This window comes from Echiichthys vipera, assembly GCF_963691815.1.
Source record: "Echiichthys vipera genome assembly, chromosome: 12".
Classification (NCBI taxonomy): Eukaryota; Metazoa; Chordata; class Actinopteri; order Perciformes; family Trachinidae; genus Echiichthys; species Echiichthys vipera.
Genome location: NC_139837.1, coordinates 8,231,101 through 8,252,485, shown reverse-complemented (window position 1 = coordinate 8,252,485; position 21,385 = coordinate 8,231,101). Strand labels below are relative to the sequence as shown.

Here is a 21,385-nt window from a genome sequence, read left to right as displayed (position 1 = left end):
CGTAGCAGATTGCAAAGACATTCAATAGTATAGTATCTTTATTAGGTTTAGTGCAAAGTGGTTAAAACAAAAGTCGATCCCAGCTTGAAACAGAAAATACTATAACCCACTTAAAACATTGTATCCCAAACAAATTCACAAAAAGGATAGCGCTGCTTTTGCAGCCAATAAACCTGCACAAATAAGACAGAATGTAGCAAAGAAACTGTGTAATGCTCAAAGCACCTGCAAATGGTGAAATGCATCCCTAAATGTGCTGCCACGTTGCTCAGTGCTATGCAGTCCTATGCTATTTGGAAATATTAAAATGAGGTCATATGCACACGTGTGGTCCCTTTCTAAATTACCCTTGTTACAAATAACCACATGCCTTTACAGAGTTAAGCTACTCGATATGTCAGGAGTTTTCTATGGGTCTTCACATCGTCTGCTGCTTATATCTTCATCTCTTCTCTGTCAGGTTAAGTGTACATCGTCAGGTACATCCACTGCAAATTTAAGAAGGATAGATTATTATTGCACATTAATGTATCCATAGCACGCTTTAAAAGCGTGATCATTTCATCACAGAAAACTAAAAATGAAGGAAAAGAATGTCATATAACTATATAAAAGAGGAATTATGTTTTTTTGCCAATAACATATTTTTGTCGTTTTGTTTCATATCAACAGCTGTGCAGGTTGTGAATGTTTAAAACTTACAATTCTGACAAATTTTAAGAAATTTGAAAAACCTCTAAAGGACTTTTATCACCTCTGATTCGCGAAGACTCATGGTCATTCCATCAGACAACTGGCGGAAGATTTCTGTTGAGAAAAAGCGGTTCATGATGTCACCCTCGTGTGCACGACCACTTCATATTTGCCACTTGCTGCGCTGTACCGCCCCATATGTGAAGGAATGGTGTGCTGCAGGTAGAATACTATATTAAGATACACTAGCCCACCTGAAGGTGCACTGGTACAGTGTCACACAGGCTTTAATATGACAAAAGTGACATTTTCACAAGTTTCCTTTTGCTACATCGTATCACTTATTAATGTGACACAAATATAGCGACTGTAGCTGGAAACATATATTAAAACCAAACTGTAAATTCTTTATTAAAGACACTAAAATCAAAGATTGAAGTAATATGAGTCAACCAGAGTGTAAAAACATGGGGGATAGCTGGGGAAGGCTAGTCTGAAGAGGTGGGTTTTGAGGGCTGTTTTGAATGATGGCAGAGTTGGGGCCTGTTCGATGGGGTTAGGGAGTGAGTCTCACAGAGAGAGTGTTCAATTCAATTCAATTGTATTTATAGTGTCAAATCATCTCAGGACACTTTACAGAGTAGGTAAAGACCACACTCAATGACTTATTTATGATTTACATAGACCCAACAATTCCCCCGTAGAGTACGGTGGCAACGAAAACCTTCCCTATAACAGAGAGGAACATCAGACAGACGCAGCTCTGTGGAGGACGGACATCTGTCTGCACCGGTGGGGAGGAAGAAAGGGAGAGAGAAAGAGAGAAAAGACGAACAGACGGACAGAGAGAGACAAAGACAGACACGATTCCAGAGATGCAAACAACCAAAGCGTAACAGTAACTATAATAATATCTATAGTAATGTGAATATGACTTATATGTTATGGCAGTTAAGGCAAGGCAAGGCAAGGCGAGGCAGCTTTATTTGTATAGCACTTTTCATACACAAGGCAGACTCAAAGTGCTTCACAGCACAACATGTCATGAATTCAAATGCATTACAGGAAGACAAAGAGAATAAAAACATAGACAATAATCAAAACAGTGCGGACGTTAAAAGTGCGAAGATTTAGCAGAAAGCTAAGGTGAACATAAAAGTTTTCAGTCTAGTTTTAAAAGTGGTCAGAGTGGGTGAAAGTCTCACATCTTCAGGAACTTTATTCCAGCTGTTTGTTGCATAATGACTGAAAGATGCTTTCCCTTGATTTGAGTTTACTCTGCGAACCACTAACAGATTGGTCTCAGAGGATCTTAGTGATGTAGAAGGCTTATGTAGTGGGAGCATATCAGTGATATACCTCGGCCCTAGACCATGAAGTGATTTATATGTGAGCAGGAGGATTTTGAAATCAATTCTCTGAAGTACAGGAAGCCAGTGTAATGATTTAAGAATTGGTGTAATGTGCTCACATTTTTTGGTCTTTGTTAGAACTCTAGCAGCAGCGTTCTGAACGAGCTGTAGCTGCCTGACAGTTTTTTTGGGAAGACCTGCAAGGAGACCATTACAGTAGTCTAGCCTACTGGTTATAAAGGCATGGACAAGTTTTTCTAAGTCTTGAGCTGACATGAGCCCTCTAAGTGTTGTTACATTTTTAAGGTGATAGTAGGCCGATTTTGTTACTGATTTGATGTGACTGTCGAAATGTAAATCAGAATCCATAATAACCCCAAGATTTCTGGCTTTATTTGAGGTTTTCAGGGACAGTGACTGAAGGTGTTGGATGACTTTAGACCTTTCTTTCTTAGCACCAAAAACAATTATCTCAGTTTTATCCTCATTTAGTTAAAGGAAATTTAATACAGCAGAATAGTAGGAACAAGCACAGCTAAGGTGATAGAATATGAAAATGATAATAATTATGGTGTTGTGACTGAAAACTTCCAGGACTAAATGCAGAGACACTGTGTAAAGACCAATCAAGATCCCACAAGTGTGTTTTGGGGCTCAAATAGTTTCCTTCATGACGACCTTTGCATTCGTATTAATTTGTTTGATACTGCTTTCAAAGTAAATTTGATTTACACATTTAAATAAATGTTTGCTGATCACACAAAAAAGAGACTCAAAGTCCCGACTCACATTTCAAGTATTTCTATATGTACTTTTACTTCTAACACTACTGTCGTCAGCGGCTTAAATGTACTTACGGTTCATGCTGTCAAAGCGGATCATGAGACTGATGAAGCTCTCCAGTGTGATGTGTCCAGAGGTGGCACTGTAGCGCAGAGACATCAAGTTCAGCAATCCATCGTTGATCCTCTTTCCTGACCACCATACATGAGACAAAAAGGTAAGGTTAATATATATATATAATATATACAAGAATCTTTATCATCCTCATTATATACATATCATTATAATCAAAGCAAAGATTCACATTACGACAACACACCCACAAAAACAAAGGAAGGTTCCTCCTCAGTGTAGTATGTTGGAAAAGAATAAAGTCATAGAATTGTATGTCGCCGTCAGTCAAACACAAAGCTACACAATGGCAGTACAGCTCATATATATATCACACACTGTCAGCACATGGTATTATTACAACATAGGAATTAAAGGCTGGGAGAATAGCCAATAAACTCCACTACACCCCGATTTCTTGCTACACGCTTAAAGGTGTCTTCTGCAGGAAAAGAACATTTGCATACATTGTGCCTAGGGGACAAATGCGTTTCATTCATAGCCGACACTGAATCCCTGAGTGTGCACAAAAGCTGTCTTTGCGCCAAATTTCCACACACTGTAATTGCTTTCACTTACCACCTTTATACTGTTTAAATGCAGAACCCCTGTAAGTGCTTAACATGTGATCATCCGCCAAGTGAATTCCTGTGTAAGTGTTTCTAAACATTAGTATTACTGTAAGAAAGAAATGACTTCTAGATGGGATCATCACAGCCTGCCATTCTGTTATTTATGTGGTTGCTAAATACCAGACACAGCCGTAACTAATGTGTTTTAATGTTTATGTAACCCTTACTTGAGATATAATCACAGCAAGCTCTAACATGCATGCGTGAAAGTACTATACATGCATTATCATGATACAAGTTTTTGTAAACACCAGCTTGTGTGGAATGTGTGTATTTTTATGTCACTGTGTGTATTCCCTTTTGTGTACAGGTATCTGCCACCTTCATAGCGTCGTTTTGCATCAAAAAACACATTTCCAGATAATAAGCGGTTGGCTTTTGCTGTGCACCGTCCATGAGATTTAAAATTGGGGTGATAACTCCAAGAATGGTTCGGTTCTGTCTTTAGACAAAGAGAAGTGGATGGGTAATCTACCTGAAGCCACGATTGCATTCCTCAGCTCACTCAGGGACAGCGTTCCTGTTTGTGAAACATCAGTGCGGAAGAACATGTTCTGGAAAAAGAAAAGACAGTTAGGATTGTAACAGTCTGGGTTTGACAGCAGGGATGCATAAATCAGGACGCACAGCCAACAGTTATTTTATTTGACTATGAAGATTTTTAACCTTTACTTGGTTCTCTTTACCTTGTATTTGATGACCTTCTTCCACAGATGAAGAAATTCTTGAATCGTCAGTTTGCCATTGACTGATGTCTAAACCAACATTAAGGTATCAGAGCTGCATGTTGTTTCATGCCTGAGCATGACCTTTACATTATGTTCATGGGTGGGAAACCACCAAAAGGGCATTCAGGTTTAGGCCTGTACTCTAATTATGTGTTTTATATAACTACAATTAAATTCCCCTTCAGCTAATTTGGCAGCTGACACGGCGAAAGAGTGAAAAACATAATCTTCTGTCAATTAATAATGACTATCACAATGGAGGATACATCCATCAGAGCAACCAGGCTGCTACAGGCATCGATGCTGAAGCCTCCGTTTCTCAAGTTGCCTAAATAGAAATAAAAAAAAATAACAAGGAAATAAACTAAGCAATTAAAACCTAGCAACATAGCAGTGCTACACAAAATTAATATATCTGAATATGTTTCGCTCATGTATTGTAAAGCCTCTTGGGAGATTTGTAGTCCAAACCTCTCAGGATTATTTCATTTAGAACCTTCTGGAGCTGCTCAGCATCCACTTCTTCACACTGGAAATGAAACGAAAAGGTTAGCGTTGTGTTTGTCCGTCATAACTGACACAATCTCAGTTACCTTTATGTACAACATGCTCTTTCCAAAAGTTCCATGAGAGGATCATTTCCACTACAGCCATTTTTTTTTCAGGACAAGAAATTGGAGTCTACGCTGGCAGACAATGCAGCAAAGCAAAGTGTTGAACTAATACGTTATGACACACAGATTACCTTGTCACAGTATCGACGGAACAAGGCTCTCACGTTGTCGTCATTTTCTCCATCTTCAGTGTGCTGCAAAAGATTTCAGCTGATGAATTGATGCACTGTTCAATATACAGTATACTATATACTGTATCATATGCCACCAATGTTATCAATATAGTAAATATTATGTTACACAACCGCAATACCAAAGTAATATGAACATCAACAATATATTTAAAAATCTTGCACACCTCCTCCTCCTCATGGTCATGGTCATGGTCATGGTCATGGTCGTGGTCATGGTCATGGTTATGGTCATCAGAATTCTCACTGAGAGGAAACACAAGAGACATCAGCACATTACTTGTGGCCAGTGTTGAGTAGGTATGCATTACTAAAGCCTCTTTCACGCATGCAGTCTATTCCTGATATGTTCAGGAACATTTCCTGCATGCCTTTATGTGTGGATGGGAGCATGGATTGATGTCCAGTGTCATCTGTAACACCAGTTTCTCACTTCAAGGCCTAAGCACATTTAATCAGACACGCAACCATGACAGTTAATCTAGACATTATGTATGTCACAACAGTAAATTTACAAATCAGTCGGACTGGAATTTAAACAGACTTTGCCCTGTCAGTTATTTTCTAGATATTTTACAGTAAACAATTGAGCGTTTATGATGTTAACATCATGCGGATTGCGCAAAACTAGAAAAGAGCAAACAAAAAATAAAAGCAAACATCCGAGGTTTTATAAGTAAAGTCAAGTCAGTAAAAACAAACCATGTTGACTAAAGTGCTGTACAAATCAGAGCAGGTTGCTAAAATCACAAAAAGAAACTGACATGAACAGGAATGCACACAGCCCACAGGTACAAACAGGCTCAAAGGAATAGGAACAAAGGGAAAATCAGGGGGATTCAAACGCTAGTGAATAAACATTTTGAGCCTAGGCTCAAAGGAGTCGACGAAGGGGGCAGATCTGATAGGGAGTTGAATGCTGTTGCACAGTGGGGCTGCAACAGCAAAGGCTTAAGTCTAGATCACAGGAGAACCAGGAGCCCCAAGCCAGCTGACCTTAGGGACCTTTAGGTAGAGTAAAGGGTAGGAGGTCTGTGATACACGGGGGAGCATTTAGAGCTTTAAGAAGATGAGTGACACAAGATTGCAAACTTCTGTTGATAAGGGCAGATATCAATTAATTCAAGGAACAGCAAGAAACTCAGTGGTATAGGACAAAAATATGAACTGGCTAAGGGACCGGGGGTGTAATCCCTGCCATGTTCTCCTGCATATCCTACCCAGGCACCACTCCTCACCCAAACCAAGTATTTACAGTTAATGAGAATGCCTCTGACATGGACAATCTCCCTTACTGTGGTGTTTGCTACAAAAGGGAGACTTCTGACAATGTTCGCTCCTGATTTGTGGGACATATTCAGGAGTTCATATGAGAAAATGGCTCTAGTGGCATTTTAGGGAAAATGCATGTAGGGCTGTGTTGTGAATGAAAGCAGGAACATTGCAGGGACCAGAACACTGAGGGCCACGTCCATCTGACCAAACAAGCTTTCACTTGGCGTGAGCTGTCCAAACACAACACTGAATCAGTTTCTGATTCAAGATTCAAGATTCAAGATTCAAGAAGCTTTATTTATCCCGAGGGAAATTATTGTGCAACAGTTTCGATACAAAGGCAGAAAAGGGTCAGAGTAACAATAAGCATAAACATAAATCAAATCAAAATAAAGCTAACGTCAGATAAATCATGCAATGATCCAAGTGTGACAGAGTGCAACAGACATCGTGGTTAAGCGTAGGTTTATACAATATACAACAATACGCAGCGTGCAGTTTAGCAGCAGATTGAAATAAAATAAGTACAAACTAAATAAGTGAGAAGGAGCGATAAGTTATAAGTGTTAAAATTGTTAAAAATATAGCAGCATGTCCTACAGAACTAAGTGACAGTATGGCACAGTCGAGTGTAGCAGCATTTCGTACTTCAGTCAGTTACAGTAAACCACAGTGAAATGTAGCAGCATGTCCTACAGAACTAAGTGACAGTGTGGCACAGTGGAGTGTAGCAGCATTTCGTACTTAAGTAAGTTACAGTAAACCACAGTGAAATGTAGCAGCATGTCCTAAAGCACAGTAAGTGTATCAGCAGATAGTTACAGTAAACCATTAATAAATAAATAAAGTGATGTAGTGGTGATATAAAGTGACAGTGTCGTATAGCAGCATTACTTACTGAAGTAAGTGACAGTACAACTGAATAAAGTACAACTGAATAAAGTGGTGCAGTGATGGTATAAAGTGACAAAGTGACATTTTCAGGATACAGTGTCTCCACTGTTCCTTACCTGACTGGGGGGAGATGAATTATAAAGTTTGATGGCCGCCGGAAGAAAAGACTTCCTCCGGCGTTCCGTATTACACCGATTCAAGTAGATCATAGACTTTCCCAAACTTCTTGAATATTAAATGTCCATTGTCCTGAAATTAAATTATTAATAGACATCTGCCGCGCACACGTACATTCGGCCTAGCCCTATCTTCTTCTTATGGGTAGTAGGGTGGTTGGCATCCATTTATGTTGCACTACACCTGTCCCATCTATTATACATCTGAATAGGGAAAAATCACCAAATTATCCCAATAATTTCATGGGGACTGTGTGTGAAAGAGGCTTTAATATTGCATTAACAGAACAAGAAGTGTCAGCGCTTACTATTTGAAATTAAGGATTGACATTACAGTTACTAATCCAAGTCACGCTCTGTTACTTTGACATTTAAGGGATCGGCTAACTTGCTCTCTTAACAGGAGTGTCCTTACACAATGTCATTATGTTGAATTGGGAATGACGGTAAATGATTACAGTCTTGTCGTAACTTGACAAACACTGCTTTTGGCACTGCAGTGTAAAAGGCTCATAATATGTTGTGAATGGCGTATAGATTAATCGTCCAAGCTTTAAAAGCTAACAGACTTACTGGACGTGGGTCTCTGACTTGGAGAGGATGGTCAGGATGAAGGAGGCTGTCTCGTTGGGATTGAAGGTGGACGGCACAATGAGGTATTCGCCAGGCCTCAGGGTAAAGAACTCCATCACCTCACGTGCATTCAGGTATTTTCTAGTTTGGGCCACAGGCTGGTTTCTGGTGAAGAAAGAGGCTGGGAACTTCCCCTTGTGTCTCTTGAACTGTTACACAGGTAATAAATAGATGTAAATGTATATACGGCTCATGATAATCATTTCTGCATAAAGGATTGGGGTAAAAGGTTACTTACTTCTGCAGTAAGCTTGGAAGAGATCAGAGGAAAATGAGATAATGTTAGTGACAAAAAAAAGTAGTTTGAGTCAATTAATGAAAAATTCAGTGAAAACGCTGCATTCAAAGTTTCTCCAAGAACTTGGTAAAGATGTTTTATGCTGTTAACATTTTTGTGTTTCAGCACTTTTCGTTCACCATGATGACACAGAATAAGTGAGTCTACAGAACCATTTATTTAATGTGACAGCTACTTCCCGGGCCTATGCATGAGATATATACATAAAATATATCCATAATAGCCTTGCACTATGACAGGGCAACGAAGGGTAATATTTACCTCAAATACAGAGAATCCAATGTGGAGATTTTCGACCAATCGTCTGTTTCTCTTGTCAGGCTTTTGCATGAGTGACACCAGCATGTTTTTCTCACCCTGTTCCACAGCACATTCACTGAGTAACTCGTCAATTCTGACCCGATACTGTGGGTTAGTCCAGAAACTGTCTGTAAGTCAAAAAGAGAAACAATTTTACCTTTTACTATTTTGCCAAAAGAAGAGGAAATCTGTTGATTCAGTTTTAAAAGATTAAACCAAGTTACTGAAACCAATTTCTTTTTAGTATAGTACAATATTGAGCTGTAGACAGTGACAGTATATATGTCTATACCAATATATGAAGAGCTCTTTTCCAAAACGAGATAAAAGCCAAATTTAAAAAGAGTTTGTCGTGCCACTTTGCTGTATACAGAACCTTTTCACTGCTTCATCAGTGTTTCTGCCAAATCGCTATATATCCTTGTTTAAAATGGTCCGCAAGATGCAGTTCCTTTCCAAACCGCGACCAGCGCCAAACCTATTTTTAGCCTAAATGCGATACGTCCTCTCGACCAATCAGAATTCAGTGAGCGTTCTATGCGATCCAACATGGCGGCGCTCTGAAGCGGGAGACTTTTTTGTGTTGTCTGTTCGTTCAACACGTTCAGAATGAGCCAATAAAACCATTTTGACAAGATAAATTGAATATTAACCAAATGTGTGGGTCTGGGTAAAAAATGTAATTTTCCTGAAAACTATTAAAATGGATTTATAGCGTTTTGGAAAAGAGCTCCTCATATACACATAGGGAACAGTGTGTGTTGTTTTTTTTTTACAGAGGGTCTTTTGAGCTGATACATTTTTAAATTTTATATTATATTATACATGAATTAATTATATTCTCTACAGATATCCAGGAAATACCGAAGTTATTCATGCATCCTCCAGCAGTTGTTCCTGCAACCCATCTGCCCTCATAGTAGGAAGTCTTCCAATGGCAAGCAGAGCTCCCATCGAGGAAGTCAGGACACAGGCAGCAGATGTCGAGATCTGAGTAGAATCGACAGAAGGTTTCCAAAGGCATCCTGTCGACGTCAGAGATTCATTTTAATGACACATTTGTTCGCTATCAGTTGAGGAAAAACATGCAAATGTACAATTGTTTTTGTGACTTTACTGCAATTATAATCAAATCAAATAATTACAAGTTATACTTAATTCCAATGTAAATAAGGATGCAATGTGTCCTTAATGAAATATATGCATAGCTACTGTTTAGAAAGTTTATGTACATACTTTCGCTGTACTTTGTATATGTAAAACTGTGGTTATGAAATACAAACTAGTTTTTAATGTATTTTAAGTATAAATATCAGACCATCAGTTTTAAGTTTAAGTTGCCACTCTGTATGACTTTTACAAACGTCACAAATTCTGTTTTATTTAGTTTTAAGAAATGACTGTAACCTTTGTCAACTTCAGGTTTCAGCATGCTTACCAAAACTCCCCATCCTCACGCACTGAAAGGCACAGGTCCCGATCTTGAGGATTCACAGTTTGCCAGAGAGGCGACCTTTAGATGCAATTTGTTAGTGAAGAAAAAGGGGTTTAATATTATATAAATTCTTCCTAACAGACACCTTTCACAAGCTCAGGGCCAAGTGGACTAGAAATATTTAGTAGTGTAAATCCTAATTTATAACCTTATAGATGCGGCATGGAGTTTATGAAAACAGGGTCTCACAAATCAGTATTAAGTCAAGTCTCTTCATGGAAAATGTAGGATGTAGTGTTTTCAGAGTTTGACACATACGAGGTACTTATCGTAGGGATATCTCATGTTGATTTTGACCAAACTATTTTCTATCAGTCTTATATGGAACTAACTATATGGAAGTACAATACTTAATCACTGAAGCACTGTTTAAAATGACTTTAGTAGGGAAGGAGGAACTTCCAACTCAACCAGTGGCTACTGAGTGACCAACAGATCCTTAGCAGATTGATATGTTTATCCGTAAAAGCCAACGGATGATCTGTTTACAACAATACTTGTCATGCCAAGACTCAAAACTGCCAAAACCAGTTTTGTGTAAACTGCCAAGACAACAAGACAGCAGACACTATTAGCTTAACACTAATAAAGCAATACATAGCTGAGGAGAAACCCTTTAAACACCCTATATTGATATTCTAGCATGAATGACTGCATGAGACACCTGCATGGTCTGGATCAGGGGTCTGCAACCCGCGGCTCTTGGGCCACATGCGGCTCTTTAGCCCCTTTTCAGTGGCTCCCTGTAGCTTTGCCAAAAAAATTACATGGAAATAAATAGCATGTTTTTTTTTTGCACAGTAGACAATCTTGCAAAGGGAACACCTGTTATCTTGGAGTTCAAGGTGAAATGTTATGTGAAACTAAAATATGCGTCACATCCTTGGTCTATGGCCCAGCGCCTTTCAGTGCAGGTGGCTAATCTTGACTATTAGACACATGCTGTCCGTACGCTAACCATGGATAAATCCCCCCAAAATCCTATCAGAGGAAAATAGTGCCGGTGGACATTAATTTGCTTTCACATGATGATGGCTTGATACGTGGTGAAAGAATTAGCGAACAACAACAATTTTTATAACAGGTAATAATAGGAATAAAATGTCAACAGTTTTCTTTACTGTTGTTCTATAATTTCATAATTATCATATAACTATATATAAACCTTTAAAGGCTGCGACATCAAATGTGTTTTGCGGCTCCAGACAAATTTTAATTGGTGAAAGAGGGGAAAAAAATGGCTCTTTTGACTGAGTAAAGGTTGCACACCCCTGGTCTGGATACACCACTTTAACTTGTCTGCTGCAATCATTGTGAAGGGTTCAGGTTAGTAATAATTGATTATTGTTAAGGCTGGGTATTGTCCATTTAGCTTATGTAAAAAGCAATACAATTTCACTTGCATAGATTTACATTCACTGATATAAAATGAATTGCATCTGGTATAGCCTTCAAAATATGAATCCAGAATGCGGCTTCCCTCAGAAAGCAGTCTGACAGTGAAGCATGACCAGGGAAGTTGCCTGGACATGTTTTGCTGTTTGGCACAACCAGTTTATAATAATGGGGTGGGTTATTAAATAAGACAACAACAGAAAGACTTCTCATGGCTCTGTTGAAAATGTCCTCAACCCCTTTATGACGTGCAAAACACGATTCAATACCACTGTAGAGATTATCATCATAAGCAGACAAAAATGTTTACAGCTTTCCCAGAGCATGTGTGTGAAAATGATCTGTGTTGTAACTTCTGAGAGAGGAAATCAGAGCAATTTCTCTGTAAAACAATCTCTGCACTCGTGTCATTTTTACTTGTCACTCCAGTCGCTGTTCCACTCTCCTTGGCCCCAGGGGTTCCACAAACGCACCAGGTTTACCAGTTGCCCTTGGCTCCTCACCTGACCAGCAATTACCAGAGAAAACACAATTGTTATTTGTCCTAAAAATAACTACCCTTTACTGTACATACTTTCTTTAATGCTTAAGCCTATACGGTAGAGACCTGTATTACCCTTATACTATAAACAGTAGAGGCTTGCAGTTAAGGTTAGGGCCTAAACGCCCTTAAACCTGACTGCTAGCAGTCAGTAATATATTTTATATTGTGTCTTTAAAACAAATGCAATTATTTACCTGTTTCACACCCGTGACAGTGTAGGCATGGCCTTGGACCAATCCATTTGGTAATACAGAGTTGGCAGATGTCTCCTAAAAGATATATACGTATAATATTATTGCAGATAGTCTTGTGCAACATACTTTGCAGTAGTTACAGTTGATGATACTGGAACATATATTATTTTGTATAATTTAGATAGTCTTATACTTTCAGATAAACCATAAAAGCAAAATAGCTGTTACATCAGCTGGCTGGGATGTTGACCTTCCAAGGTTGTGAAATTATCAGCCTGAAATAATAGTCCATATTATGTTCCCTTCTTTTCAAGTAACGTTTTCCAATAGCTAACTTTATTGCATCAAGACGTCTTTTAAAATTGTGTAAAATGAATAAAGTAAAAACTATGTGAATTAAATTAACTGGTCATGAAAGCTGGATCATGACCGAAATAACGAGGTCACGGGTACAAGCGGCTGAAATGGGCTTTCTCAGTAGGGTGGCTGGAGTCTCCCTTAGAGAAAGGGTGAGAAGTTCAGCCATCCGTGAGGAACTCGGAGTAGAGCCGCTGCTCCTTTGCGTTGAAAGGAGCCAGTTGAGGTGGTTCGGCATCTAGTAAGGATGCCCCCTGGGCGCCTCCCTAGGGAGGTGTTCCAGGCACGTCCAGCTGGGAGGAGGCCTCTGGGAAGACCCAGGACCAGGTGGAGAGATTAGATCTCCACACTGGCCTGGGAACGCCTCTGGATCCCCCAGTTAGAGCTGGTTAATGTGGCCCGGGAAATGGAAGTTTGGGGTCCCCTGCTAAAGCTGCTGCCCCCGCGACCCGACCCCGGATAAGTGGATGAAGATGAGATGAGATGAGATGAGATGGATTACTGACAGCTGCATCAACTAGACCAACCACTTTCATGTATCATTAGAATGTGCCCTGACAAAACCCTGACCTCACCCTATCTTCCATCACATTATTTAGTCGTCAAATATGTCACTACTCATTAGCATACTATCATGAATGCATGCCTGCTCATTTCACAACATTTCATCAGACTCAGAATACTGAGATTCTACAGAGCCACCTAGGGGTCACTTTGGAAGAGTAAGGCGAATAAGATGCATATGGATTAATAATGTGTGCAAACAAACTATAATAAAGTAAATAACAACAAAACAAATTGTTTATAACTTTTTTTCTGTTCCAAAGAATTCTCATTGTATACTCACACACACAAAAAATACTAAAAATGTCAGGTTTTTGAAAAGAATGATATAATCAAAGCACTTTGGACCGTCAGTTTCCACTGTAGCTGTAAGGACATTTTAGTTCAAGACTTTAATATTGCAACCTGTAACGGCATTCATCTCTGCTTTCTTAGCACAATACATTTTTTAATGGAAGTCGTTTTTAATTGTCACACACCTACCACATGCATTTTAGGTATGTCAGTGCCCAGATATCATCTATACTGACTTACTAGCATGGTTAACACATGATAATGATTAAAACCAGTTTATGCCATAATCAGTTTCGTTTAAATCCCCTATTTCCTTTACATAAATGTGTCAAGTAAAGCATAGCTATTTACTTCTATTTCCTTTGGGGATTATATATATATATATATATATATCTCTCTATATATATATATATATATATATATATATATATAATGTTCTGCATGTCCTGCCCCTGATTTAAGACTTGGCAGATAAGATAAGATTCTATTTTAATGATTATTTACGTGGCCTAAGTCTTGAGATGTAATCAAGTATAAAGTGTGGAGCTGCTCCAAAGACATTAAATGGGAGTTTTTTTTGGTTGTTCATATTTATATATATTATGTTCTGCATGTCTTGCCCCTGATTTACTGTTGTCCTGCCCCTGATTTACTGTTAAGACCTGGCAACTTGACATGCTGGAACTTCTCCAGTCTTTCAGTTCAAGTACATAGTGTATATAAACAGAGAGTACACACCTGTAAATGGAACCATGCCATCAAAAGGATTTCTCCTGCTATGAGAAGTGAAAACATTGGCAGCCAAAAAGGTCACCACATAAATCATCTGTCTATCAAATACCAAAGACTGAGGCTGCAAACTCATTTTTAAAACGGATTTTCTAAACATCGTACTAAAATGATCTTTCTAACTCTAGCAATGTAAGGTCATCTTAGCCTGAAAGACATTTCCACATTAAAATGTCTAAAAACAACAAAACCTATGTTGTATATTTTGTTGAGTTATGTGCTAACATTATCCCGAATGTTTGCAGCAATGTTCAGACTCAGATCTGTAATTGTATTTAAGGTCTTTACCCCTAGTTGCTCTACATTTCAGAGAAACAAGGGGACAAAAGACCAGAGAGTAAATCTAACAATTTCACAGAATTATGCTCAAGAACAATTGCAAAAGCAGGTTTTCTGCTACACAGTAATTATTGATATGGCATTTAAATATTGATCAAACTTACTACAATTTGCAACTACGACAAGTAGCTCATGCCTAGCCACCAAGGTAATGCATATGGTAACATTATAACATTACAACATTATTCAACATGGTTCATAAAGTTATTTGTATGATTGTTTTGGCCGCAGCTTTGGGTTACCCCACGATTTGATTCACCAAATAAATTTAGCTGCAGCCGCTGTATAGGAAGTGGCTGTAATGCTAAGCAAGTCATTTTACTGTTAATGTGAATTAATGGAACGTGAATAAAACTTATATATAATATATATATATATATATATATATATATATATATATATATATATATATATATATATAACTTGTCTGTGAACATTATTTCTTCCAGAGTCCTGTCAGATAGATCATCAGAGACAATGGTCATAGTTTAAAGAGATTTTGCTGATTTAGGTCCAGCTCTGTGTCATGGCAATGTGGGCAGTATGTGCAAACGATGTGGCTTCCGTGGCCACAGCATGTGGAGCTCAGAGCATCAGAGACCAGCCGAATGACATGGAGCGGATTTTGCTGCTATGCTTTGTGGGATGCAAACACCAACTATCTGCACACATTGCCATGACACAAAGCTTGTTTAAAATCCCAAAGGTATCTCTTTTACAATAAAGATAAGAGAGTCCCACGATCCTACGCTATATCGAAATGGGTTTTTTTGTCTGTTTTGATTTGAGTAGGAGATCCCCAGCTGAAGAAATCGTTTTTGTGTTAAATGTTTTTTGTCTCTGTCCCCTTTTCACTTAAAGGCAGACACACTGTACGGCTGTTGTGATTTTTCTTGTGCACTTGTCTGCAAAATTTAATAAACTCAGGTTTAAAAAACAAAGATGAGTTCATGATGGGACAGCCAGAGGAGTTTCAGCGCATAAAAGCAAAAGGAACATCAGTTTTTTTGTGTGTGATATTTGTACTTACCCCTTGCGGTGTACCACAAGCCATCAGTGACTTAGATTGACCAGCTCTGCACATGAGTTCCCACAGTTTTAGGGGAGGGTTTCGCAAATCAATGGATATGTGAACACCACCGGTGAAGTCCACCAAGGCTTCAGCAGGAGTTCCAGCATTCATGTCCCAGTAGGAACCACACACTCTGACACAAAGAAAGACGGTGAAATGACCTACACAATAAGACAAATCTCACTCTGTGAAAATAAATGTTATGACTGAGAAACAATAAATTGTTTTTTCATACTTGGCATAGGCTTTCTCCAGCAAAGCAGGCCAGAACTCAGCACTTTCTTTGGACTGAACGAAGATCAGTCTGCCATTTATTGTTGGTAGCTTGTCATCAATGACAACATCCACCCATCTTCCAAATCGCCAGAACTGTGTAGTTCAGAAATTATGAGAAAATATGAGATGTGTGCCATTAAGCAGGAATTATTTTTTAACAAATACTGGTGGGAAGGATTGTTGGTTTACCCTGAAGTGGAATATCCCCTGGTAGTTCTCATCAAAGTTTTGCTCAGGAACAACTTGGTCAAATATGTATTGCTGGAATGTCAGAGCGCCGATAGATGCAAGAAACCAGCAGTTTCCTGAGGGAAAAAAGGTTCATTGAGTTGCCAGAAAGGTGTACTAATTACGCAAAGGCATAGCAGTCAAAAGTAAACAGAAGGGTTTCAAGATTACGAGCTATTGAGAAAAGTAGCAGAGCCGAGAGGGCACAAAACACAAACCTACTTTGGTCTTTTCTCTGCACTTACATCTTTATATTTCGTTACTAGACAAACAATTTATAGATCATTATGAGTGAAGCAATTTTCCTACCAACAGTGCCTTGGCTAAAGTCAAACCTGGAGATCCCATCAACTTTAAATTTTGGATTGGAAACCAGATGCTGCAAAAGAGGAATTGTTGACAGGGTTTGGTATTAACCTGTCAGAGAACAATACAAAGTATGTATTTTTGCTGTTTATCCGTTAAAACTCATCAATACTGGGGTAGCCAGTTTTCTTCTCGGCATCACTGGACAAAACTTCCATAAACATACAGAATATTATAATTCAAGTGGTCTATGAGAAAATTAGATCCATGCACCTCCTCTTGGCTCTTTTCTCAGGCTTTAGATATGATAGACTGTAAATTAAACATGTCGTTTTACTAATAGTCCGTAACCGAAGGCTCATGGCTGCAAAATGATGTTTCTTTACCTACTGAGTCTTGAATCATACAATATTATTCCGTGTTTGCAAAGAAAAGGTCTGATAATTTTGTAGAATTGCTGCCATATAACAGCACTGGGTTCACAATCAGAATGACCGAGATGAATGACTAGGACTCATAGAGGTTACGGTGTGAAGGGAGGGGCTGAGGACAAAGAGGAGAGAGCTGCAGCAGGAGGGCTGGATTTTCAAATTCTTGTGTTTTCTTGTTCCCTTTCCCAGAAAACTGCCTACCCCATGCTTTAGGCAGAGTATTTTATATTAATACTGAACCAAATGAATCAGCGATGGTTCTGTGAAAGGGTTGCTAGTAGTCCCGATGTAACTGAGTGTAATTGGGAATCTTAGCTACCCGCCCAACATTAGGGGTGGAAATGAAATAAGTGACAGACGAACAAAGTTGAACATTTACCAAAACAAAGACATTTTTACATGAGAGTTAAGAGACGAAAAACCTTTAAACACAGGTTTTTGTGAGTTTAGCTTGACCCACAACAGGGGTCCTAGGTTCTAAACTAAATCTGAAGTTTAGTAACTGAAACAGTTTAGTTCTCTGCTGGTTGAAGACTATGACAATGCACATGTTTGTTTTCATCATCAAGATTTACTGTGATATGGGATCAAACACTAAAACACTTACCCCTGGTCTCAGCCACTTTATACGTGTCAAGTCAGAAGGCGGCAGGACATTACCGACGGACCGTTTGTCAGGAGGGAACATGTCATCAATGAATCTAGCCCGAATATTGGCACAGTATTGCTTTAGCTGCTCGTAGTCTTGAGCGAGAAACTTCTCAGGGTTGGTGACAGTCCCATAGCCATCTTTACTGTGACGGGCATTAATGATGTTCATACACACACCCGGTGGAGGCATCGCTGCAGTGTTTGAAGTCTGTTCAGAAAAAGGAGATTGGAAACAAGTTTGACATTATATGTATAGTTTGCTTTTTTAACAACCTTAATCAGTGCCTTAATTTCCATCTGCATCACTCCCCTTTTTCATTATCGCTTTGGGTTTTTTGATAAGACATCCAAACAGCAGTTTCAACCACATTGTAAGTTATAACTAACAGAAGGTAGGAAACAATATGTGCTGAACACATGATTTACAAGCGATCAGCTTAAGTTTAAGGATTGAAATCATTTCAGAAGCAAATGTCTAATTATATCATCTGTTGCTGATACTTTGCGTCCGACTGCACTCTTGAATTTGAGCACTGCAGGATATATTACAAAACAATGCAGTCCAAATGTTTTCAAAGTCTGTGACTGTGGGCCTCTCCCCCTAGACAAAGCTTGGACAAAAGGCTCTGCTTTCTATTTATTTATTTTTAATCTAATGTGCCCATATTAGTCCATAGTCTACTACTATTGGTAGTTTGTATGTGCGCTCCACATAGGGTAAAGGAACCGATGCACAATATTGGATTTTTTGCAGATATCTGACACACGGATATCTTAAAAGTCATTTGGCCAATTACTGATAACTATACCAATATATGAAGAGCTCTTTTCCAAAACAAGATAAAAGCCAAATTTAAAAAAAAATGAGTGTGTCATGCCACTTTGCTGTTTACAGAACCTATTCACTGCTTCATCAGTGTTTCATGCCAAATCTCTATATTTCCTTGTTTAAAATGGTCCGCAAGATGCAGTTCCTTTCCAAAGTGCGACCAGCGCTAAAACCTATTTTTGGCCTAAATGCGATACGTCCTCTCGACCAATCAGAATTCAGTGAGCGTTCTATGCGATCCAACATGGCGGCGTTCTGAAGCGGGAGAGTTTTTTGTTTGGTCCGTCCGTTCAACATGTTCAGACTGAGCCATAAAAAACATTTTGACAAGATACATTGAATATTAACCAAATGTGTGGGTCTGGGTAAAAAATTACATTTTCCTGAAAACTATTAAAATGGATTCATAGCGTTTTGGAAAAGAGTTTCTCATATTCATATAAATATATACTCTTTTTCCCCACACATAGTTGCAGGTGCAGGGATCATCAAGTCTCTTCTGTAGAGGAATTAAAATATTATTATGCAAACTCTTATCGTGTTGACCCACCGCTAAATGCAGGCTTAAAATACAGAGCATAAAATGATGAAATATTGATTCCTTGTTAAAAATGAGAAAGGACATTATGTTACGTTATGTAAACACGCAAAATTCATTTATGACAATTGCTTTTAAACAAAACAAGTCAGATACAACCAGCTATTCATTTCAAAGTCAATATCGGCTGATACTGATAATGTGCCGGTATAATCGAGCATCCCTACTACAGATTTAAGTTTTTAGATCTCACTCTGATCTTCGTGCTTAAAGAAATTGCATTTGTTTTAAATTCAAACTCAACATTACAATGAAAACAGACTTTCAATGGCAGAGGGCCAGGAGCAGCAGCAATGACATTAATCACAAGTGTCGACCGGTCCTGAAATGGAAAATCCTTTTGTGAGGAGACCGGTGATCCCTCCACTGTGTAGTTAATCCTTGTATTTCAGCTACATACAGTAAGTACAGAGTCATTTTCGGTTCCTCAAATGTTACAACATTGATTACACAATACACAACCACAAGTTGCTAAACTGAAAGTATAAATCGACCTGCCGAAAATGTTACTGGCATACGAACATCTTAATCTTACCTCACAAGCCGGCAAGTGTTGAGTCTGTGTGAAACAGCAGGTAAGAGAGAAGAAGCTCCAGTTCTTATATAGGAATTGCAAACGCCCTTAAGGCTACTGCTGTCAGCAAAGAGATTTTCTTTTACGGAACTCACTTCAAACAAAGAGACAGGACATTTTACCTGTCACAGCTGTGTAAAGTATGCAGGAAGACCTTTAGATAGATAGACAGACAGACAGACAGACAGGCGGGCAGGCAGGCGGGCAGGCGGGCAGACTGACAGACGGATAGACAGACAGACAGACAGATAGACAGATAGATAGATAGATAGATAGATAGATAGATAGATAGATAGATGGATGTTTCATGAGGCCAACAGCAATGTCTTATTTACTCAAAAGTTTCAAAATGTCACACTTATACATCAAGGATTTAGGAGTGTATGCCTGCATGTATCAGGGGAGAGGCAGGTGTTGATCATGGACGTGTTTGTCAAAGGGCTTATATAACAAACCTTGGCAGACTCCCTTATACGTGACATTTAAGGTAATTGCAGTCTTGGAGTCTTGAAAGGCTTGATGTCTTGCAAACAGGCATCAACGCAAACTTGCTCACATAGATTTGCAAGGTAAGCCGATATGAGATGACTGTCATAGAGATGAAAGAAAGTGTTTCATTAACATACACAGATGCTTTAATATGCAAGATCAAAGAGGAATTTTATTGTTTACTATACATGTAAAACAGTGCTTCACAGTATACATAACTGTGAATATCCTTCTCTGTGTACTACGGTACTACAGTACATTTTTAGATACTTTTGAAATCAGAATCTAAAGAGGAAAAATACAACAAAACAGAGATTTCAGGATTTTGACCAGTACAACTCACACATTAACAAAGGAATTTTGCAATGTTTTGGTGTTAGTCTGTGTCACTGTTTGCCCTCATTTCCTTTGCTGGTAGGGGAATTAAAGTCAATGAATTAGTTAAACACAGTTGATTTGTTCCCATGGGGACGACATGAAAACTATTTTGGTTTTGTAAACTTCTGTCAGTCAGCTGGTGAAGGTTATCCAGCAGCTTTCACTCAGGAGCTGCTGACAGACAGTAGAGATCGTTTACCAAACACACGGACACATGTGGAGGCTCCGGTTGTTAAAAAATAAATGGTATTAAATTATGTGGTCTGTTAAATGTTGAAGTACGGTTTAAAAGGTTTAAAATGATGTCTGTCCTCACTTCTCGACTCTGCAGGATCTACCCGGTGCTGTTTGGGTGAGTTACTACCTTCTGCAGACATGCCATAGAGATGTTATGTACCATGAAACAGTTGTGACACTGACAGTGTAGAGAATATTAAGACTGTTTCAAAAAATGAGCCCAAACGATTGATTAAAACTGTAAAAAACGTCCATTAAGGCCTCCATCAGGTCTGTTCCTTATACATGTCAACAAGTTATAGTCACATGGTCATTATGGACAATAAGTAGTCACATAATTAGTGTAAACAGGCAGTCACATGACAGACCAGTCAGTGGAGGAAACCACACTCAATGTAAATGCAAAGCAGCAACAACAAGTAGAAGAATTTTTGTGTCCAAAAGTTTTTGGGATAAAATCTTTTACTGATTTATTTACAGCATTTTTAGAAGTAGAAAATGGTCTGTTTTGGAAGGTACGAATGAGCTCGTGTCAGAAATTGAAATCTGAAATGTGTTTGTATATTGTCTTCATTTTGTTAAGCAGACTGATAAGATGGTGGTTCGGGCATCTAGTAAGGATCCCCCCTGGGCGCCTCCCTAGGGAGGTGTTCCAGGCACGTCCA

At 38.8% G+C, this 21,385-nt stretch overlaps 1 protein-coding gene across 1 annotated transcript; it reads right to left on the bottom strand.

Moving 5' to 3' along the window:
* Positions 1–28: 28 nt before the first annotated feature.
* Positions 29–19,730, bottom strand: LOC310954578 (calpain-1 catalytic subunit-like). The gene is made up of 22 exons (XM_083924140.1): positions 19,578–19,730; positions 17,572–17,823; positions 16,537–16,606; positions 16,189–16,304; positions 15,959–16,092; positions 15,682–15,856; positions 12,309–12,383; positions 11,988–12,073; positions 10,119–10,193; positions 9,545–9,705; positions 8,642–8,808; positions 8,321–8,332; positions 8,023–8,231; positions 5,272–5,350; positions 5,045–5,107; positions 4,771–4,828; positions 4,566–4,627; positions 4,258–4,326; positions 4,047–4,125; positions 2,903–3,019; positions 755–807; positions 29–488 (listed from the first exon to the last, which is right to left on the bottom strand). The coding sequence occupies exons 2-22, from the start codon at positions 17,803–17,805 to the stop codon at positions 462–464; spliced, it is 2,121 nt and encodes a 706-aa protein (XP_083780266.1). The 5' UTR covers positions 17,806–17,823; positions 19,578–19,730; the 3' UTR covers positions 29–461.
* Positions 19,731–21,385: the final 1,655 nt, after the last annotated feature.

Coding starts and splice junctions, on each gene's coding strand:
- LOC310954578 (XM_083924140.1), bottom strand. CDS start 17,805: ATGCCTCCACCGGGTGTGTGTATGAACATCATTAATGCCCGTCACAGT. Junction 8,809..9,544: donor AGGATGCATGAATAACTTCG/GTATTTCCTGGA, acceptor TTTGACTTACAG/ACAGTTTCTGGACTAACCCA. Junction 3,020..4,046: donor GAATGCAATCGTGGCTTCAG/GTAGATTACCCA, acceptor TATGGTGGTCAG/GAAAGAGGATCAACGATGGA.